Consider the following 24,168-nt stretch of genomic DNA (forward strand, 5'->3'; position numbering starts at 1 on the left):
TCCCCAGTATCTCTGGAAGCACAGTGAGAACAGAACTAGATGATGGAAAGCCTTGCCGGCCTGGCTAAAGAATTTGAACTGTTTCGTTTTGTTTTTCCCAGAGTGAAAATAATGGGGAGCTATTAAAAATGTCTAAGGAGGGACTTCCCTGGTGGTCCAGTGGTTAACACTCCGCACTCCCACTGCAGGGGGCAGGGGTTCAGTCCCTGGTCGGTTGGGGAACTAAGCGTGCTGTGTGGCGTGGCCAAAAAAAAAAAAAAAAAGTGTCTAAGGAGGGCAATCTGGCATAATCTAATACCTGCTTTAGATAGATCACCAGGCATTTTGGAAGATGGATTTAAAGCAGACTAAATTGGGGGGGGCAGCAAGACGAGGAGCAAAGGAATGATTAGGGCCCCAAGTCAGGGTGTTGGTGCCAAAGAAGAGACATATACAAGAGTCCCCTGAGTGGTTCTGAGGAGCTACAATTGGCAAACCAGGTGTTCGTATTGGAGGATGGGTTGAGGTAGGCATGGGAGAGGATGAACATGTTTTTGAGCGGAAGGTGATGAGCTCAGTTGCAGGCCTGCTGAATTCGAGACCCTTCGGCAATCTGACATTCTTCGCCGACATTTGAGCGTGTGGGAAGCACTCCAGAGTTCTAGGTTACGAATACAGATTAGGAAGTCTTTGGAGAGTGGGTTTTGGTTGAAGCACTGTGAATGACTGAGCTCACTCAGGGGACTGCGTGTAAGTAGAGATTAAACTGAGACCAGAACTGTATGAAAAAGCAGCATGTGTGAAACAGAAACAAGAATTTGAACTCGAGTAGACTGAGGATGAGTGATAGGCAGATAATCATGAGAGAAGATGCTATAAATCCCAATATTGGAGAGAGGTAGAAACTGGGAACTGTACGTCAGAAGAAAGGTCAACCATGATATATTAGGGTATATCATCAGACTTGAGGGGGCAATTGACGTTTACATGAAAGCATTACAAGGAGTTACAGATCTTTCTTAATATTGGGTGGAAGGAATGGAAGTTGTACTGCCCACATAGATTTTTTTTTTTTAAGTCAGCTACATTTTTGGTCTGAAGATTTTAAAAATCTTTCTACCAAGCTATTTAAATTGATCAAAGGAAAGTTAGAGGATGTCTTCTTTTCTAGTACTGGTTTGCTTTATTTCTTGACTTTTTTATAGTTTTGAGAGCTCAAAGTAAGACAGTTTTGTTTTTTTGGTTTTTTTCTGCGGTACGCGGGCCTCTCACCGCTGTGGCCTCTCCCGCTGCGGAGCACAGGCTCCGGACGCGCAGGCTCAGCGGCCATGGCTCACGGGCCCAGCCGTTCCGCGGCATGTGGGATCTTCCCGGACCGGGGCACGAACCCGTGTCCCCTGCATCGGCAGGCGGACTCTCAACCACTGCGCCACCAGGGAAGCCCAAGACAGTTTTCAGTTACTTTTTTTCATGTTTAACTTTTATGCCACAAGAAATATATTTTCCTCAGAGTGTGCCATTTAGGTACTATGGCTGCTGCTGAGACACACTGGCCATGGACAGATAGACTAGTGGCCACCACTACCTCTAGCCAAAATTATCTTATAAGACTTAATGTCACCAGATAAAGTGGTCGAGGGAATACAAGTAGAAAATTTTTAGAAGATATTTCAAGGCCTTTATGGGCACAGTCATCTATGTGACGATCAGTTTATGATCCCACATGTTAAGCTTTTTTCCTGAGTTGGTTAAAGTAGTTGTTGGTTCTTCGCTAAACTTCCATTGATAAATACGTTCAAGAATGACGTCCATGTATTTGTTAACTTCGCATTGAAATAATACATGTTTCATTTTTCCTGTGTTTAGGGGAAAGAAACCCTGATGACTCCTATCCCCTTTGCTAGACCACAGGATTTGGGGCCAACAGTTGCTATTGTTACTAAAGTCAACCAGATCCAGGATCATCTACTAAAGAAGCATGATATTGAGCTTTACATGCACCTGAACAGACTAGAAATTGCACCACAGATATATGGGTTGTAAGTATTCAAGCTTAAATTTCAGCAACACCTAATTATGATTTATGGTGGTTTCTATACGTTTCAGATTCATAGAAGTAAGAGTAAGAGCTATGCCGGCTACATTACATTTCATATCTCCTTTTGTGTTCTGTGTGCCAGACTCTGTGCTCATTGCTTTCATATGTCCTATTTCATCTAACGTTACCCCTTTGTTACAGAGGAAGAAACTAAGGTTTACAATAAACTTACACATATTGAACAGTGAAGTCATAATTCAAATCCAGGCAGAATTGGCTCTATCATCTGCAGAGCCAGTGTAAAATAAAAATGAATGGCCCTTTAAAAAAAAATTAGTGGGAATTTCAAGATGGCAACAGCAGATCATTAAACCAAGCATTCTGAGAAGTGCGGGGTCACACTGATTGTACACAGCGAAGCCAGCCCGGAACCCAAACTATCCTGTAAGATATTCATGTTCTTTCCATTTTATAGTGTGCTTATCTGCTCTACCCTCAGAAGTGCATTTCTAAAAGTAAGATAAATGTCCCTCATGGTGAAAATAATATATTAATCATCTTCAGCCAGATGACTTCTGTGACATGCTGTAGCAGAATATGGAGCCAGTTACCCTTAGGTGTGTGTGTGTGTGTGTGTGTGTGTTGTGTGTTTGTATGCATTCAGTGGCTTAAAACATCAGTAGGCAAATTAGAAAGATAGCAACTTTAATAAATATGAATTAGTTGTGTAGTGCTACAGACAACAAAATGATCCTTTAAATAGAAACAATATGACATTTATGTCTGGTGCTGGGCAGTTCCCTGGTAGATATTTCCTGCAAATCCCATCTGTCAACTAGATAGAACGTGGAAAATTGAGAAGGTGTTACTGAGATATACATAGTAGATGCTCAATGAATATGAATTCATATTTCTGCTCTCCTGTTTTCATGATGCCTGTTTTCATTTCTGTGACTTAAGCTTGATTTCATCATTGAGAGCAGCTCTGTCATTCCCAATGGAAGTGAGAAAGTTCTGGGGAATGTGGGTCCTTGGCAGCATTGTACGTTATTAATGAACTGGCATTTCTTACACTTCAAAGTCTAGCTAATATATTTGTGATTATAGAGTAAAGATTTATTTTAAAATACCTCGTGGCAAGGTCAGGAGGCAGATTCTATATTCCTCTCTACTCTGCACTCAAAGAATTGGTTTACTCAAATACAGAAATCCATTTTATAGCCTCAAGAATTTTTGCAAGTCTAGAAATTGGTCTTAAATATTGAAGAAAGAAACTAATGTCGGACACGTTGATCATTTCTTTGAAGTGCTCTATTGTTTGTTACCTCTTTGGCCAAGCTGGTGCTTCACCTTACGGTGGTCGAGGCATGGACTTGGGTACAATGATTTATAACTAGTGTGTTCTGGTTTCCTTATCAGACATTAGTTCACATCAGCTTTCTCTTCATAATAATGTTTCATAGAGCTTCTTTGATATCCAGCCAGCACCTTCCCAATAAAATTCTATGATCCATGACATAATTACTCTTAATCCTTTCAACTTTGTTTTCAGCTGTACTAACAAAATTAGGGCTTGTGGTAACCCTAGTTGACTCAGTTATCCCTTTATTTTTGTATAGAATCTCATCTGCATTATCTAAAAATATGTAATTGTTTTAATCTTTGAAGAAGTCATTCATTCTCTTAATTGGGCTGTACTACATTTTATAGTGTAAGAGTGTTACTTTCTCATATCACTTATTAAAGTTGATTTTATTATTTCTATTTGTGGGACAGTGTGGTTGAATTTTCCTATGTGTTTATGCTACCCTAAGCTGTACTGCTCACCTGTATATTTCCTATTGATGACTGTTAGAATCTTTGGGCCCAAAGGATAATATCAGTATAATATAAAATAGCAGTTAGAAGCACAGGCTTTGAAATGAAACAGACCTGTTTAACCACCTAGAGCCTTGGTTTCTTCATCTGTGTAATGGAGATGAAAAATAGTGGTACCTGCTTCATGGAGTGCCTATGAAAATTAAATCATAATATATAAAAATCAGTGTTCAGTTTGGAATAAACATTCAATATATGTTTAGCACTGCTTTTGTTGTCATTATCTGTCATTATAATTACTGAATTAGGATATCATGGCTCTATCAATATGATGTACCATGTGATTCATGCACCCTTCCAGCTCTGGCTTTGGCTTTCTATGTTTGCTTCACTGAAGCATACAAGTTTCTACTTAAGTGGAAACATAATAGTTATCCTTTGCACCAGTGGTTCTCAAGAGATAGTGTAGAAGTGGAGAGTGAACTTTTAGAAACAGATCATAGCAATTTGGCACAATAATTTTATGTCCTTGAAGGTAATAAATTTTGTGGGTCTTTATCTCATGGAAATGAATTGAAATTGTTTCTTTTATATCATGCAAGTAATATTAATCTAAATAATTGCTGATGCTACTGTCTGTTGCTGTTGGGAGAAAGTTGTTTACATGGTGGAGAAAGGGTTATTTAGCAAAATGAAATTATATCCCACATTGAGTCCAGGTTTCTAATTTTAGTCAATCTGAGCAGTTGCATGATACATTAAAATTTATTTAAATCTGCCCTCTGATATGGGTGTGGTTATCTTTAAGAAAATGATTTTATAATTACCCTGTTTTTAGAAGTAGTTTTTCTTCTGTTTTTTATAGGAGAATATATGTGGGAGTCTCCTGATGTAGCAGATATGCCATATATAAATGCATCTGTTGTATTTTGCTAATAAATGTATTTAACAGAATTAGAATTAATAATTAGTGTAAAAATATTAATTGTACAAACATTGGCTAAAGTCATTTTAAATTAGCTTATCTTAATTTTAAATAAATTGATGATATTTATCTTGAAATATGGGAGTAAGACCCATATTAATGGGATTATTAATGGGATTATTTATTTTATGTATTTTAGTGCATAATCTCCTGGATAATTGTAGCTGGTTTTTCTGTTAGGAAATGTTAAATCAACTTACTATTTAGGTTAAACAAAGTTAATTTGCAATTAAATATTTAATACTTTCTAAGTGATATTATAAAATAATATTTCCTAAAAGTAATTTATACTGTTTTTCATTAACTTTATGAAAGATTACTCCTGTTGCACCTAAAATGAAATTTCTCTTACGTTAATTCAAATAATTAACATCTTGAGTTGTCTTTTGCTTGCCAATTATTGATAAGTATTAGACTTTTTAAAAATTAAGTTCTGTAGGGGCCTGTCAGTGCATGCCTACTAGTTTCCAAAGTAAAACATTGACTGTATCATTTCTAACTTTCCAAGGTGATTTCTAAGAGTTGCTGTTTGGTATCTTCATTTTTAATATGAGAATAAGAATGTCCTGTGATTTCATCACCTGGGAATTATTTTTGTGCAGAAGCCTCTAAAATATTACTGTTACAGTTCCATCCCTGAGTATGTCTTGTTTTGAGTCCAAAAGACCCTTAATCACAGCAGATTCAAATACAAAGATTCAATACTGTTTTCTTAATACTTAATACTATAAATACTCTTTTATAAAAAGACCAAAAATTGAAGTTTAAAAATAACAGTTTTTGCTAGGCCAGAGTAACTGTTTTATTATCACTCTTAAATATATTGAATCTGTATATTTTTGACTACATATTATACTTTGATATGAATAGAATACATAATAAGCATCTATGGGATATGCAATTAATGTCACTTTTGAGGAAAGACCCTCATAACACACTTGGGCTTTGGCATTCTTAAATTACGAGCTCTTTACAGCACACATGGGATAGATTCCATATCTCCCAAATGTTTTTTATACATCTTTCATTTCCCTTATTTCCTATTTTCTGGATTAGCAGTTGTTTTGCTGTGGTGGTTTCTAGTAATGTAATTGAGGAGGTTGTTGGTTATTGATAAATAATCTGCTAAATTATGGTATAGTTTCAGAATATTTATATCACATTTTATTTGTTCTAACACATATCAGTGTGATTATGTATGACTACCAAGTTTTTTAAACTGATACTGGAAGTATAAACATAGGGTAAAAATATAACTCTCAGTCATCAAAGTCAATATAATTACCCACCTTAAAAATTCTCTCTCTCAACAGGTTAAGAAATGGCTTCCTATTCAAAACACAGTTAATGATTGAAATATTCTTTTCTTTTCAATGAGCTTTATGTTATGTATTAAACATAAAATACAGAATGAGGGATTAGAAGGTGAAGAGCCAATGATACCTTGTCATACAGCGCTGGGCATTCCCCCCAAATTATTCCTTTTGAAAAAGCTGGCTTTTTTCCCCCTCCTACAATATGTGAAGAATTATGATTAAGAATTGTGGGGAAATATAATAAATTATTTGAAATATTGGTTAATAATTGTTAATATTTATTATTTCCTGTGGACTAGGCATTGTCTCTAAAGGCTTTACGTTGATTATCTTATCTGTCCTCACAACACATTGGGATAGATGCTGTGATCATCTGCATTTTGAAGATGAGGAAATCAAGGCTTATAAAGGCTTATTTAGATCAACTAGCTACCAAGAAGCTGAGCCAGGCTTTGAACTCCTGAGCTTACATTCATACTCTAATTTGACTAGAAATATGAGTGTGGTAGAAAACTAAGGTACCCAAAGGTACTATGTATCAGATGGGACCATGAGTCAAATGCAGGGTGAGCAGGTAAGCAGCAAAGACGAGCCAGGTATGAGGCCCGAAATTAGAGGAGTCTTGTTAGTGGGGATCAGAAACCAGCCTGGTAAGGAGGAAATGGAAAATCAAAGGCACTGGAGGGCCTGAGAGCCATAGCCATGCCAAGAATCAGGACAGAAAGAGCACAGCATCTTCTGCACAAAGGTAGCAGCATCAGAGATGTAGGTAAAATAATAAGCCACTGCCTGAGGCTTAACTCTTCTTGTCCAGGTCCAATACTGGCCTTATTTAGGTCAGGCCACTGGATAGAAGAATAAGAAAGCAGGTGGAGAAGGGGTGTTCTGCTACTTTAATCTTTAACTTGACCTACAAAAAGAGTTAATTGATGAAATAGAAGAAATGGAATCTGTACTGACAAAGTAATCATGAATTTTAAGATAGACAGGCCAAGAAGAAAATGCTTTGCCTTAGTCACACATGCAGAAATTTAGGGAAAGTACCATCCACACATCTTTCTAGGTAAAAATATACTCTTCCCACTGAAAGGTGAATAAAAATGAATAATTCAAAAGGGGAAAGCAGTTTCTTAAAGGACTGCTCAAAAGCAATGTAACCAGTAAGATATGGTGTTTACAACTGAATGCAGTTGTCAAAAATAATCATCTAAAGAGCAGTCAAAATAATTTATAACATTATTTGGATCTTAGATCTACTTAATTCTTGTGAATAATTCAAAGTGGGAAAGAAGTATAAAAGTTTGCATAATTTATCACACGTGAAGGAATATATACTATTTCACTGATATTTATAATCACTAAAGAAGTTTTTTGTTTTATAAAACTTCTATAAAATAGTATCCATGCAGTGGGATTGTGAGGATTAAATGAAAAAATATCATTTAGAGCACAGTAGCTGGCATGTTGTAAACACTCAAAAATGTTCATAGGTATTAACTTTCATGTGCTAAGTCCAATTGCCTGGCTCATAAGACTCACTAAGTAGTCATAATAATAGCAACAACAACAAGGGCTTACAAAGGAAGCGTAAAACAATAAAACAAGATGACAAATGATACTGTCAAACAGTAGGTATAGTACTATACCTAAGTGCTTTAAGCTCTCCTAATAAAAGACTATTCTTGATTGACTTTATGGACAAAATCCAACTATATGCTACTTAAAAGAGACAGCTAAAATACATTGATCTGGTTTGGTAAAGGAATACAGAAATGGCAATAGTAATACCGAAAAATACACTTTGAAACGAAAACATTGAAAAAGAGTATTCTTTATTAATAACACATTCAGTTATAATAGCCTTGAAGTTTAGTGTGTAAGATCTATGACAGCAAGGAGTTTGTCTGTCTTGTTCATTAATATATCCGAGATGCCTCCCGAACAGAACCCACTACATGGTTAAGTATTCAGTAAATATTTTTGAATCGATGCATGAATGGGATGGAGGTAAAAACAAAGGAAGTAAAGGTCACAAACCAATTATATAAGGAACTGATTATTCAAAATATCATTGGTGGAAAATCTGCTATTTTGAGGAACATCAACTAATAATTATTTAAAAAATTAAAACTCTAAATAATTACTAGAAAACATACATGAAAATATAACTATAACCAATCTTCCAATGACCATGGAGTTTTCTAAGAAAAGTAGCAATGAAAGACATTTTAGAGAGTAAGTTTGTAATATGTCTACTCCAAAATTTCATTCCAATAAAATTCAGTGCAAAGACAAACTTTTTTTGCAATGTACACAAAATATATAAAGAATATAAAGCAAATTTTTATTCTTTATATAAAATAAGCCCTTAAAATTAGTAAGAAACCACTTTACCTATAAAGTAGAAAAATAAAGTGAACCAACAATGCATAGGAAAAAACAATCAATGGCCAACAAATATAGTAAAAAGGTTTCAACTATTCAAATATTTAAAGAATTATAAATTAAATAGCAAAATATATTTTTCATTCAGGTTGATTAGGATTGGAGAAAATTTTACTCAGTGCTGCTATAATTAATTTGGGAGTTGATTGGGAAAGTGAGTAAAATACCTGATGAACTTGGGCTCCTTGACTCATGATTCTACTTTTAAGCTTTAAGGGAATCAGAGAGCAGAGGTCTGTATAAAGATATCTATCACAGTATTATTTATGATATGAAATGGGAACTAATTTCTAATAATAAAGGAAATAATAGGGTAAATAAGTCCATTTGATGAAATTATGCCATAATTTAAATGATGTATCTGTGGAATCTGTAATCCCAAGAGGTGATGCGTATGATATAGTCTAAGTGAAAAATCAGGAAGAGAAACCACATAATCTATTTTCCTAGTTTTAAAAAGTATATATGTTTTAAATGAAAATTAGCCTGGAAGTAGTGTTAATACTGGTTATCTCTGAAAGGGAATAAAGAATTGTGTTTATTTTCTTTATACTTTTTGCTGTTTTCTCAATTATCTCAATTTAATCACAGATTGATTTTATAAGAATTTTTAAAATATGAGGGCAAACATAAGGTACTTAATTACTATTAGTGGGCACATACGTCAGTATCCAGAAAACTCAAATACTTTGAAGACATATTTGAACCATTATCAGTAATCTTTGAAGAATTAAGAAAAGTGGTGGTCTTGGCAAGAATACTTAAAGTAAAAGAAAATCTCTATTTTAACATCTGCAGTGGAATAAAATGTATTTACCTCCATCTCTGACAGTATTTTATCACTTTTAAAAAATAGATAATCTGTAATTCTTTGAAAGGGAAATTGTTTTATATAGATCTAGCATGTGTTCACCAGAACAGTTTGGACAAGATAGAACTGCATTTTCTTTTGCATCAAATTACCAGATTAGAGAAAAACTTTTGACTGAAGATTTTTATTTCACCATTTTCTTGTAATATTCTTTTGCTCAAAATGGAGGATTTGAAGACAGAGTGATACTACATTTGGGCTGAAATGTAGCTTTACTTAACAACCATGTTCAAAGAGTATCCATGAGTGTGCTGTGACCTAGGTGGAATGGGGTCCTGGTGGCCTGCCACAGGGCTTCGTTATTGGCCCTGCACAGAATCCCAGCATTCTGGGATTGAGGGTCTTTTGGAAGGTCGCTCTTGTAGCTACTCATGAAATGCTTCAATCTCAATTGTATTATTCATATTAAATTAATTGAATATCTCAACTTGACCAGTCCCTTGTTGGGGAGTTTGGTACCATCACAAATAGTTGCTTATTTCATGGCTGATTTGACTTACCTGTCCACTCTACCTCCCAGTATAACATAACAGATATTTTAATTCCTGATAAATGTTAGGCACTTGTTCACAGGGTGCTCACAACATTATAAAGTGAAAAAATAAGTGAGGTTTGAAGTAATATAGAGTTAGATTAAATCATGGCTTTAAGGGCTGGCAAGACAGTGGAGAAGAACGTGAGCTTACTCCTCACAAAAACACCAAACTCAAAACTAACTACTGAACAAACATCGACAAAAAAAAATGCTTGAACCTACCAAAAAAGATACCCTACATCCAAAGACAAAGAGGAAGCCACAGCAAGATGGTAGGAGGGGCACAATTGTGATAAAATCAAATCCCATACCTGCCGGGTGGGCAACCCACAAACTGGAAAACAGTTATACCACAGCAGTTCTCCCACAGGAGTGAAAGTCCTGAGCCCCACGTCCGGCTTCCCAGCCTGGGGATCTGGCGATGGGAGGAGGAGCTCCCAGAGAATCTGGCTCTGAAGGCCATCAGGGTTTAATTACAGGAGTTCCACAGGACTGGGGAAAACAGAAACTCAACTCTTGGAGGGCGCACACAAGGTCACGTGTCCACCAGGACCCAGGGGAAAAAGCAGTGACCTCATAAGAGACTGGGACAGACCTACCTGCTAGTATTGGAGGGTCTCCTGTGGAGGTGGGGGACAGCTGTGGCTCACTGTGGGGACAAAGACACTGGAAGCAGCAGCTCTGGCATGTACTCATTGGCGTGAACCCTCCTGGAGGCTGCCATTTCCTCCCCAAGACCTAGCCCTCCCAACAACCTATAGGCCCCTGTGCTGGAACGTCTCAGGCCAGACAACCAACAGGATGGGAACACAGCTCCACCCATCAGCCGACAGGCTGTTTAAAGTCTTCCTCAGCACACAGCTGGTCAATAAACACACCCCCTGACATGGCCCTGCCCACCAGAGGGACAAGATCCAGTTCCACCCCCCAGTGGACAGGAACCAGACCCTCACACAAGGAAGCTTGCACAAGCCTCTTAGATGGCCTCATCCACCAGAAGGCAGACAGCAGAAGCAAGAAGAACTATAATCCTGCAGCTTGCAGAATGGAAACCACAATCACAGAAAGTTAGACAAAAGGAGATGGCAGAGGAATATGTCCCAGATGAAGGAACAAGACAAAACCCCAGAAGAACAACTGAGTGAAGTGGAGATAGGCAATCTACCCAAAAAAGAATCGAGAGTAATGATAGTGAAGATGATCCAAGACCTCAGAAAAAGAATGGGGGCACAGATCGAGAAGATGCAAGACGTGTTTAAAAAAGACCTAAAATAGGGCTTCCCTGGTGGCGCAGTGGTTGAGAATCTGCCTGCTAATGCAGGGGACACGGGTTCGAGCCCTGGTCTGGGAGCATCCCACATGCCAGGGAGCGACTAGGCCCGTGAGCCACAACTACTGAGCCTGCGCGTCTGGAGCCTGTGCTCCTCAGCAAGAGAGGCTGCGACAGTGAGAGGCCCGCGCACCGCGATGAAGAGTGGCCCCCGCTTGCCACAACTAGAGATAGCCCTCGCACAGAAATGAAGACCCAACACAGCAAAAATAAATTAATTAATAAATTCCTACCCCCAACATCTTCTTAAAAAAATAAAAAAGACTTAGAAGAACTTAGGAACAAGCAAACAGAGATGAACAATACAATAACTGAAATGAAAAATACACTAGAAGGAAACAACAGAGTAACTGAGGCAGAAGAACGGGTAAGTGAGCTGGAAGACAGAATGGTGAAAATCACTGCCATGGAACAGAATAAAGAAAAAAGACTGAAAAGAAATGAAGGCAGTCTGAGAGACCTCTAGGACAACATTAAACACACCAACATTTGCATTATAGGGGTCCCAGGAGAAGAGATGGGGAAGGACACAAGAAAATATTTGAAGAGGTAATAGCTGAAAACTTTCCTAAGATGGGAAAGGAGACAGTCACCCAAGTCTAGGAAGCACAGAGAGTCCCCGTCAGGATAAAGCTAAGGAGAAACACTCCAAGACACATAGTAATCAAACTGGAAAAAATTAAAGACAGAGAAAAAAAAAATTTAAAACAACAAGGGAAAAGCAATAACATAGAAGGGAACTCTCATAAGGCTATCAGCTGATCTCTCAGCAGAAACTCTGCAGGCCAGAAGGGAGTGGCATGATATATTTAGAGTGATGAAAGGGAATAACCTACAACCAAGAATACTCTACCCAGCAAGGCTCTCATTCAGATTCAACCGAGAAATCAAAAGCTTTATAGACAAGCAAAAGCTAAGAGAATTCAGCACCACCAGACCAGCTTTACAGCAAATGCTAAAGGAACTTATCTAAACGGAAGAGAAAAGTGGCTTATCTAAGCCACTACTAGAAACAAAATTATGAACGGAGAAGCTCACTGGTAAAGGCAAACATAAAGGTAGGAAATCACCTGCACACATGTATGACATCAAAACCCGCAACTGTGATAAGAGGAGAGTGCAAATGCAAGAGATTGGAAATTGATTGGAAATTAAAAGACCAGCAACTTAAAACAATCTTGTTTTCATATAAACAAAAGAAAGCAGGAGATATATTTGATAATAATATCAAATAAAGTAGACTTCAGAACACAGAGAATTACCAGCGACAAAAGGGATATTCCATAATGGTAAAAGGGTCAGTTCACCAAAAGGACTTAGCAGTCCTAAATGTGTGTCCATTAAACAACAGAGCTACAAAATATGTGAACCAAAAACTGATAGAACTGAAAGGAGAAAGACAAATACATGTTTATAGTTTGAGACTATTGATAATTGACAGTACAACTAGACAAGAAATATAGAGCTCAACAACTAAATATATCCTGGCCCATGAAACAAGCCTCAACAAATTTAATAGAATTGAAATCATACAGAGTATTTTCCTTGTCCACGATAGAATCAGATTAGAAATAACAGTTAAGGGGAAAACTTTCCAAACACTTGGAAACTAAATAACACACTTCCAAATAATCCCTGGATTGGAGAGGAAGTCTCGAGAGAAATTTTTAAAGATATATTTAACTGAATGAAATGAAAGTACAACATATCAAAATTTGTGGGACAGAGCTAAAGCAGTGCTAAAGGGTAAATTTATTCCACTAAATGCTTATGTTAGAAAAGAAGAAAATTCATGTTAGTAATCTAAGCTTCCACTTAAGAACCTAGAAAAAGAAGACAAAATAAACTCAAAGTAGGTAAAAGGAAGGAATAAAGGTAAGAATTGAAACCAATATTATTAAAAACAGTACAAAGATAATAGAATAAGAAGAAACAGAATAACAAGAAAGTGGAAACAAAAAGCTGTTTCTGTGAAAAGATTAATAAAATTAACAGGCATGAAAAAATGAGAGCAGGAGAGAAGTGGGTATGCTTATAAAAGAGCATAGGAAGGATCCTTGTGGTAATGGAATATTTCGGTATTATGACCTTGTGAATGGTTGTGTATCCTGGTGGTGATATTGTACTATAGTTTTGTAGGATGTTACCCTTGGGTAAACAATTCACAGACTCTCACTGTACTGTTTCTTCCAAATGCATGTGAATATACAATTATCTCAGAATAAATTTAATTAAAATAATGTCAGTTCAGATGGCTCACATCTTTTGCCCTTTTTACAAATTGGGTTTATTTATTTGCTTAGTATTGAGTTTTGAGAGTTTTCTATATAGTCTAGATACAAGTCTGTTGCCATTTGTTATTCACAAATAGTATCTTCCTGTCAGTGGCTTGTCTTTTCATGTCTTGTAATTATCTTTCAAACATTTTTCATTTTGGTGAAATCCAATTTATCTACTGTTTCCTTATCAAATGTGTTTTTGGTGTCATATCTGAGAACTCTTTGTTTAACCTAAGTTTTCTTCTAATTGTTTTATGTATTATGTTTAGGGCTGTGATCCATTTTGAGTTAATTTTTGTATAAAATGAGTATAGGTAAAGGTTAATTAGTTAATTATTTTGACAGAGGATATCCAGTTATTCTGGTGTCATTGTTAAAAGAGTATCCTTTTTCCATTCAGTTACCTTTGCATCTTTGTCAAAAATCAGTTGGTTTGATTTGTATGGGTTTATTTCTGATCTATATTTTTTGTTTCTGAGAGAGAAGTGTTAATCCAGCTATAACTGTAAATTTCTCTATTTCTGAATTCCAGACTACTTAGGTAGACACCTAAGATTGAGAATTAGCCACCCAGTATTCTTAACCCCATACAAATGGCACAATTTTCTTTTAATTTATGGCAGGCAATTCAGTTTTGTTTATTTCTTGGTACTTTTTGACACACAGAGAACATAATTCCAGTCATGTGTATGGTATGTACAGACTTGATAATAAAACTTTTAAATACTTATGAACTTTGAGGAACCAGTGATTTCCATCATAACCTTGAAATGCTGTAGCTAAAAGGACTGTAACTATTTGGAAATAAAGTGTTTAGCACAGACCAGGACTTTGTGTGTGTGTGTGTGTGTGTGTGTGTGTGTGTGTGTGTGTGCGTGCTCCTTTCTAAAATTCTTCCCATGGTCTGAAAGTTTTTCCAATTAAATGACTTCTTCCACTAGTGTTTTGGAGCCTAAAAAATATATTGGACTAGTGAAAACAACCAAAAAGCAAATGATGGCATCTTCATTTAACGTATTTAAGTTTTAAATACTTCCAAAATATCAAGCGTCTAATAAGAAGTATTTACAGTGAACATTAAAATGCTTCCAATACATAGAAGAAGCTTCTATCATAAACTTTTTAGCTCTGCAACTAAGGCCTCATTTATTAAATTTTATTTATCAAAGCAATTCATGTATTAAAGATGAACATGTTAATATATTTTCCTTATCTTTGAGTTATACATCATGAACAGTGTAACACTTTGCCAACCCCAGTGTTAAACTCACCCACCAGACCTGGGTCAACTTCAGGTTATATCAGCATTCTCTAGAGGAACCCGATAGGACTGTGACTGCACAATTGTTGCGATGTCTTTAACTGAACATAAGTGCAATGTACAGGAAAAACAAATATCACCCCAAAACTCAACACACATAAAATACCACCTAATAACAGTCATAAAAAAGAAAAGTTCTCCAGAAAGACATTGGCAGAGTTGTTTTAAGTCTTAGTGGAACAGTGGGATGTCTTCTTTAAGCTGCCTGGTTTAACAACAGAGTGATACAACTGTAAATCCAGTATTGCCTTTGAATCTGTTAGCCAGTAGAATACATTTAGATTGGAAGGGATGTAATTTTTGTCCTCAAATCAGAACTGTAGGTTCTAAAGCAAGAAGGAGAAATTTTTAGGACTTACAGGGAAATAATAGTTAAGTGTGGGTAAAAACCTTGGCGTTATTAATTAGCCGCTCATATTCAGTTTCTCTCCCTCATTTCTCGTCCTTGGCGTCTTTATTTCATGGGTCTCTGATTGTTTTTCTATTCTCCAACTCCTTCCATAACCAAGTAAGCCAGAGGCAAATTGAATATCTACAGCTAATTGTGCTAATAAGCTCTTTCCTAGTGCTATATGGTAATTCATGTATGATATCATACTCCATTATTAAGTATACCTTGTAATTAACCTAATTTGTATCACTTACATCAGTGATTACAGTGTGTGTGTCTTTGATAGGTCTCTGACCAGACTTAAGTTTCTACCCTTATTTTTTAACCTCTAGAGACTTGGCCTAATACATGTAAAACCTTTTATGGGAACCACTAGGACTTCAAACAGATGCCTGTAAATGTCAAGTTTTCTAGAGAAGTGTCTCTTGGCTAGCTTTTTAGACATTTGAGATCACCTAGTGCACATTTTGTGTGAAAATTCTAGGTTATCTTTCTGACTTTTGTGAAATTATTTTAAGGACAGCGTTTCACCATTACATAAAATTTTATATGACCCACGATATCAAGTTAGAATCCTGCCTTCCTACCGTTAGTTCTTCCCTGACCTAAATGTTAGAAAAATGAGAGCTTGCTTAATGAAGAGAACCTCTTCCAAGCTCATAATTTCATAAGATGCTGTTTGACAAAGGCTGCCGATTCAATTAAGAAAATTCATCATTTATTACAGTCAGTTTAAAAGGGTAAAAAATGAGAGCTCTTCTACCGCAAACTCTAAGAAAAACGTTTTCCTTCACTAATAGTGATACAGGTTAAACCTTGCTAGAGCATATTGCTTTTAACTTCTTATTTTTGCTTTTGGCTGCTTTTGATTCTTCATCGTATGTTTCTTTACCCCTCAAATTTCTTATTCTTATTTTTGTAGTTTTAAATACTAGATTTGTACCAGAGTTTAAGTGCAGGAAAAGAAATATTGTTTGCAATTCAGTTTGGCTTATATATACACACTTTGTTTCTAAAATCTTCTTTCATTAAAATTCACCTTCTCTAATAAAAATAATGCTTTTGTTTTCATTTTACTTCAGTTATTGTTAGACATTTTTGTATGATTTAATATGATTTTTTTATACCAACGTACCACATCTTTTTGTTTTGTTTTGTTTTTGCGGTACGCGGGCCTCTCACCGTTGTGGCCTCTCCCGTTGCGGAGCACAGGCTCTGGACGTGCAGGCTCAGCGTCCATGGCTCACGGGCCCAGCCACTCTGCGGCATGTGGGATCTTCCCAGACCGGGGCACGAACCCGTGTCCCCTGCATCGGCAGGTGGAGTCCCAACCACTGTGCCACCAGGGAAGCCCCGTACCACCTCTTAAAGGTCCTTATTATGATTTGAACTATGAATGGTATGTGAGATTAAAAAAAAAACTCCAGACTTTGAAAAAAATTTTAGTCTTATTAAAATTAAATGTTATGCTATATGGAATTTGTGGGGGGAAATATGATACACCTTTTAAAAGATCTTAATTTAGAATTGATAATCATTGAAATAGACATAAGCCCTGATTTAAGAGGCGTCAGAAACAATGTCAAGATGACTAGGACTTGGAGAAAAGACTAAATTATGGTCTGAGTGATCCCATCTGTGCTGAGCAGGGTCGGCTTTTACTAAAGAGAGCATCTGACCTAACTAAGTCACTGGGTCTTAAACAATTAAAAATGGTTAAAGTGTGAACAGTGACCCTTGTGGACACCCTCCGAAAGAGCTAACGTCCGCAAGTGTGAAGATGATCCATGTCTACACCAAAGGTGGGAGGAGGGGAAGGATTATTACTACAAGTGTATTTTAGTGGGTAGCATTTTATCATGTTGATGCCTAGTATATACTGTAGGCTTAGTTTATTCGTATTACTGATTTATAATTAAAAGGGTTTTATCTTATTTGAAGTAAATATTAAGAGAAAAATAATATTTATATGTTGTTTATACCCTCTTACAAGTTCCGGAAGCTGGTATCAGGTACCTGGTTGCACTGAATGCTTGCAAAAGTTGAGTCAAAGTCAGATTAAGAGTACTTACTTCCTTTTATAGGGTTGCCACGTGGCTTTTCTATTTGCAGAGCCCTTAAAACAGTGTCTGGCACATAGGAAACACTTTCTAAGTGTTCATTAAATTTAAAAATAATGATAAATCATAGCAAGGATCATAAAATTCTAGTTAAGACTGCATACCTCTAAATAATAATAAAAATGATGAATAATATTACTCCTTCAAATTGAAAATTAATGGTAAATGGTTCTTTCCAGAGCCATGAGTCCCCATATACCAAATTGCTGTGGTTTAGCCCATCAGTAAGTAGCTGTCTTTTCTGTAGCTTGATGGGCTCCAGCGGGGAGGAGGGCCTCTGCCTCTTGATGTTTACGACGACAGTGTCAGATCAGGGCAGACTGGCTCCTAAGACGACTTTCTTCTTGTCTTTGAATTTTCACTCCCACTCTTCTTCTATGGAAAATACAGTTTCAAAACAATAGTAATTGAGAGGGATCAGTTACCTAATTGTCCTCTTCCGTAGGTTCTGTGGCTGGTGGTGGAGAGTGCACGGGCTGCCCAGAGTGCATCTCTAGGCTTGCTCCTGGCTCCGCTCCACCACACAGGCGCCCTGCCTGTGCAGCCTCTTATTCTCTGTCTCCCCTCCTTCCTGCGTCTCCTTCCTGGCCTGCCCCTCGCTCATCACATCCCCTGCTCCGATCATGCATTCTGCTGGTATTACGATATAAAGGCCAGAGAAAGAGGAGGAAGGGAGACAAATGAAACACAGAGGAAGGTTTTTTTTAATGTTTGTCAGCCATGTATTTAAGTCACCCTCTAGATTTTATATAGTCTCACTGTTTCTCTTCTATCAGGCGACCCTGAACATTGACACCCTCCCGCCACGCCCCCCTTTTAAACTGCTTTAAGGATCTCTGGAGAAACAAGGTTTGACTGATTTCCTGGTACCAATTCTACAGCCATAGGTTTAACGTTTGCCTCCCAAGCCCAACATTCTGGAATAAGGTCCCACGACAGTGGAAGACTAGCCCATCCCACCCAGGACCAGCGCTTCACAACCAAAGGGTGGGTCCCCGTAGTGTGACCTGACTGCTCCCAGCCAGCTTCCGACCCACATACGATTAGCCTTTTATTATTATTTTTTAAAATTTTTATTGGAGTATAGTTGATTTACAGTGTTGTGTGGGATTAACATATACACACTACTATATATAAGACATAACTAATAAGGACCTACTGTATAGCACAGGGAACTCTACTCAATGTTCTGTAATAACCTATATGGGAAAAGAATCTGAAAAAGAAATATATATATATAAAACTGGCCTCTGCTTCTGGTTGTTCTACTAGTTGATGAGAAGTTTGGCTTTTCACCTAGTTCTTAGATTTATAAGTTTTCTCATTAAGGAAATTTGATTAAGCTGTGTATATCAATTTTTTCTTAGTTTCATTAGTTTAAGCCTTTCACTTGATTTCGCTAATTCTATGGGTTTTTTTTTTTAAGTTTAGTGGTTTTGAAAAAATAGAACTGTTTCAGCCATCATTCCTTCAGCAACCAGTAATTATTATTAAACACCTACTGATATCAACATTGTGCTTTATGTTTGGGTATTTGAAGGATTATTAATTAGAACAGGGAAGAGCCACTCTAAAAGGCTAGATGAAAACTAGTAGACAGAATCTGGGGGCATGGGCACATTTTGAATCAGCAAGTGGAAAAATCTGATATCAAAAATTATTTGCAAAATAGCTGGTTTAGGATTGGTGACTGCCTTCATCCTGATGTCTCAGCAGAGGCTCAAGAGTCCCCAGCCACCAGAAATTTGATGGATGAGTTGCCTTATGAATATGAGAGATTGGACAAAAGGGCGAATAAAGTCCAATATTAAGGTTGCACATCTTTGAAAATAACACAAATGACTAGGTTCATCCCCATTAAAAATAACGAAATCAATTTTTTTAAACCAACGATGATCAGTTTTGTTTTTTTTTTAAAGCAGCATACCCGTGTCTTCATATTGAGAATGACCATGGTCCTTCTGAAGCATGGTCTCTTTAACAAGTTTACATGTATTTTAATGAAACATTATTACTCAAAATATTTCTAGGACTCCCTCTTTGGAATGGTCATTATTACTAGTGTAGGAGCCACCTTAGAAACCTGATTCATGGCTGTGTAACCAAATCATCAAAAAAAGGTTTTGTCTAATGTTGTTTCTCATGTTGTTTACCACATTTGGCTCTAATTAGAAGTGTTAGTTACTTTCACAAATAAAACTCATCTTCAAAACACACTCAGCCTCTCTGGGAGGTATTCAAATAACCTACCATGGCTCTGAATGAATCCTTTCATATATAAATTTTGGTATCTTTGTTTAAAAAAAAGAATCAGTTTCATTACTTTCTAGTCACATGCTCTATGTATTTTATTATGAACGTGTGGAAAATTAATGTTATGTATCATACAACAAAGCCAAGACAATACACTGATACTACTTGGTGATGAAATTTTCTTCTGAAGTATTACTTTGACGTAAAACTGTGGATTACCTAAAAGAGAATCCAGTCTGAGATGGCTGTCCTTTTCTACAAGATACTAATTCATCCAATGACACACTTGAGTTTTCTGAGTTTTGTTCTCTACTTGAGCCGTTTAATGACCACAGTCTCCTGAGGGATGATGTTCACTCTTACAAACAAATGGGAATGTACAGGAGCCTTGAGATTGCCATAAACACAACAGGGCATTTGAAGGACCGCGGCAACGGAGAGAGCAGGGTGCTGGCTCCTGTAGTGGCCAGCCTTCAAAATAGCTGAGCCAGTAGACTGCTGTGTCTTCTTTTGAACATAAGCTGGAAGTTAGAGGATCTGGGAGACAATTTGGTAGAGTTCTATTAAAAAAAAAAACCCTTGCTTATAAGAAAGCAGCTAAAGGGAAATGGTAAATGGAGTAAAATGATCCTGTCCCTTGGATTGTGAACCACAGTCCAGTTGGCCAGATTTGGATTTTTCAGCTATTGCCCAGCTGGTGAACAGTTCAAAACTGTTTTCGATCATGTGATCCCATTGTGGCCAATTGGGTGGTTTGGCAAACAGCAACATAGTAAATATCTGTTCACACAAATTGTACTCATACTGCATTTGTCCATGTGCATTCTCTGCTTGTCTGTATTGATGATAACATCCCCACATAGGTAGGTGGATAAATCGTGTGTATAGGTCCATACCTGGATATTTATGCACAGTAATTATGTACTTTGATTCCTTCTAGGAAACAGAATTGTAGGAATAATCTAGTTAAATCAGTTTCTATGAGGATTGTTTTTTACTCCTTTTTTCATATTTCCTCTAGTTGTAAAAATTACAGTGATTACACATCATAAAGCCTATCTGTAATAAAACGCATCAGCTGGCCAAGGTTTTCATCGCTCACTCAATAATCCATTAATACAGCAACGCTGCCCAGGCATCTTTATAATACCAACTCGGAGGTAATTTTAATCAGCTAGACCAGCTGGTATTTAACAGCAGCTGTCGGAGACGCCACAAATATACTCAATAGCTGACATCTTTATTTGCAGTTTTTCAAGGGGAGAAGAGATTCTCCTGTGGTTACTTGTATTAAGCATTTAAAAGAAGGTGTAAAGTATATAGGGGTTTATACCTAAATGAGAAGGGGGAGGGAGTAATGATGAAACAAAGTTGATAAATTCTATCAGGAGCAGAGGTTTGTGAGTGAAGAAACTGCTCAAGTGAATAAGAATACATTGGCTTTGGACTTTAGATCTTTTTCCGAGTTACGTTTACACTGATCTTGGATATGCCTAGCAGTAAAAATGTGGTCTGCTGTGTAGCATCCAGATACTCCTTCTGTACTAGATTTGTAGTGTCCTTTACTAGGTAAAGCTGTGGAAAAGAATCTGAGTCTGTGAAAGAGAGGTCTGTTTGTGTGCATGTGTTGTCTCAGCCCCTGCACGCCGTGTCCTTTTTTGTTGTTTTATGGATATGTTTTATTAATGTTCGATTTTGATACTTTAAATGAAAAGGATCATCATCGATATGTACTGTCTAGTAGTAAACATGGAATGCCATTTCACACGGGGGTATGTGAGCATCGGTGGCGGGGAGCAGGCCTCGGCAACGTGAAGTCAACAGTCACAAACCCATTATAAATAAAAATTTAATTACACTTGGGGGAGCTTGGCTTACAAAGCTCAGAAATCCATAATGGAGCTTGCTGGTAATAAATGCCTGATCTGTTTGTTAAACTCCACTGTTCCCATCCTTTCCTTGCCTTCTTTTATAAAATATTTTGCCATCTCTACGGATTAGAAACTGGTAAACAGAGCTGACTCTGAGTAGTAAAATATTTTGCCTTTGCCTCTTTGACTGTGAATCTCCCCTTTTAGTTTAAAAACCAAGAGAAGAATTAGAGTAAAATAGGAAAAGGCAAAGGCATTGTTAGAGAAATAAAGGTCTTTCAAGACAGTTACTTTTAGTCCACATTTATAAATGCGGGCTTTGCCTACAGATAGCTGTGTATTCAAATGTGTTGGTGATATAAATGTCTGATACTTATGTGAACAGAAGCTAAGTGGTTTCCATTTTCATGGAAAATTTCGTGTGTCATTTTTTTCTAAGACTGATTTCATAATTAAATATAAAAGAAACTGATGGAGTTATGGGCCTTGTATACTTGGCATAGAAATTGTCTTGTCATTTCTGACTCTTGTAGAGCAATCAAACCTTTTTTTATGCTAATCGTTCTTGCTGGGAAAGGAAGCATTACAGACTCCTCAAAAAGTAAAATGTATAACACGTTTAAGTGTACTTCTGTACTAAATTATCAGAGGTTAACGAAATTTGTTGTAATACCAAGTCTTTTGCAGTTAACTTCATTTATCAGTGACACCGATTGTCTTTTTCCAGAGCCGCATAGTAATCTGTCTGTGTTGGATTATGATTGAATACTGAAAATTAAAATCCAGTAACGGAATGGATTACTGAGATAGCAATTTGAATTTTGAAATTACTTAGCAAGCATTTTTTTCCCTGTTATTTGTAGTGAAAACAGTCTGTTTAAGTTTGTTTAGTGTGTTTGACAACAGTTTGATATATTGCTGGGCACAGCGGTAGGTTGGACTTGAGTGGTATTAGCTCTCCGTGTTTTGATTAATGGTAATTGTTTCGATGAAAAGGCAAGTTTTCCGTACAACTCATAGTTCTGGAAAACAGAAGTCAACTTGCAAGATCCATCATTACTGTTCTGAGTTAGCATATCAAAAGGGCAAGGAGAACCTGCCCGAGTAGCACAGTAGGGTTTTTTTGCTTTTTGCTTTGTATTGTAGTTAGAGCCTGTTCTTTATGTCAGAATATACATCTTCTGTTATTTGTCTTTTGTTCAGCATTTGAAGTTGATTTATGACACATTTCTGTATCGCATAATTTAGTTTGAATCCCACACCAAGGTGAAATTTCACCTGTCTCTAGAGTCAACTGTAAAAGGGACCAGAAGTGACCTAGTGTAGTACGGATTACAATTTTTTTTCTTATTTTTCTCTAGTATTGCTCCCTTGTTTTAAAAGAATGCAGTTTAGAAAACAGTTAGAAGGTTTATTTGAACACTTCAGAGATTTCTATTGCTTTTTTAAATAAAACATTTTACATATCATTAGTGTACCCAAACTCAGGGAAAAATGGTCATTTTTACTTGGAGAAAATAAAACGCGCATTTAAGGAAGGACCAATTTTTGTCAGCCTAAAAGCTGTCAGCATAAAGCCTTTCATTCTCACACAAAGGTCTGTATACATATATGAAATAGATGTGTGTATGCAAGTCTACCCACAAAATGCACAGCACTCTGCATTTAGGTTATCAGTAGGTAGAAATTGACCTTAAATGAGTGTCCTTACCTTTAGCAGGAGCAAAGGAAAACCACTTTCCTGTAAAGACTTGGGAAGGGGCTGGGAGAAAATGCCCTTACCATATCTAAGCATCCTTGTTTTAAGAGGGTGAGAAATTTTGTAGGTCGGAGGCAGTGCTAGGGGATTTTCTTGCTTTACCTCTCTTTTGCTTTTTCCCTACTAAAGAAAAGAACTACGTAGTGTAGTAAGTGTAACCAGAATAATCTTCAAAGTGGCACGAATGGCAACCGTGTTTGTGAAACTAAGGTTGAGAATCAGTATTTGCACAACCCGCCCCTACTTACTGTTTTTTTAAAGAAGCGTAGAAATTTTGAATCTGTTGGGTAATTTCCTAAATATTTACCCAGGAAGCCTAGTATGGTATTTAAAAAATATTAGTCCTCCCTGATAGAAGCAGGATTTTAGGTTTATATAAATATTGGAGGTTTGGCATAAATATGAGCACATATCTTCTGTATATCTTTTATATAATCCACGTTCTTTAATATATTTGAGGGAAAGGTGGGGTGGGAGGTGAAATCTCTAGTGCAGAAACTTGTGGCGTTACTCTTTATATCTAAAAGGGAATGAATGATCCTGCTCTGTAGTCTCCTGGCTTGAAATGCTGTTTGTCAGAGTGTTTATTCCAAGCAAAATTAAAATGAATAAACGGTTGTCTGGTACACACCTAAGCCTTTGACATAAAAAGAGATATAATTTAAACACTTTTTTCCTCGTAGTGAACAGCCATGTGTCATTGAGGCATCTTTTATTGAAAGGAACTTTATTTAAGTAGCATAAACTTGTTGGATGGGCTTCAATTAAATGATGATTTGTTAATGCAAATGTGTGGTGAATGACTGGTCGTACATCTGTCTCTTCATCCACAGGCCATTACTGTGCAGCGTGAGCAC

General features: G+C 36.8%; 1 protein-coding gene across 3 annotated transcripts in view; it reads left to right on the top strand.

Moving 5' to 3' along the window:
• Positions 1-24,168, top strand: part of TBC1D5 (TBC1 domain family member 5) — a 530,340-nt gene that overhangs the window by 324,508 nt on the left and 181,664 nt on the right. For all 3 annotated transcript variants that reach the window (XM_024747581.1, XM_024747573.1, XM_024747583.1), the window contains one exon: positions 1,846-2,018. In XM_024747581.1, the coding sequence (XP_024603349.1) occupies positions 1,846-2,018 (173 nt within the window). The remainder of the gene's footprint in view (positions 1-1,845; positions 2,019-24,168) is intronic.

The sequence above is a fragment of the Neophocaena asiaeorientalis genome, unplaced genomic scaffold (assembly GCF_003031525.2).
Source record: "Neophocaena asiaeorientalis asiaeorientalis breed wild unplaced genomic scaffold, Neophocaena_asiaeorientalis_V1.1 scaffold33, whole genome shotgun sequence".
Classification (NCBI taxonomy): Eukaryota; Metazoa; Chordata; class Mammalia; order Artiodactyla; family Phocoenidae; genus Neophocaena; species Neophocaena asiaeorientalis.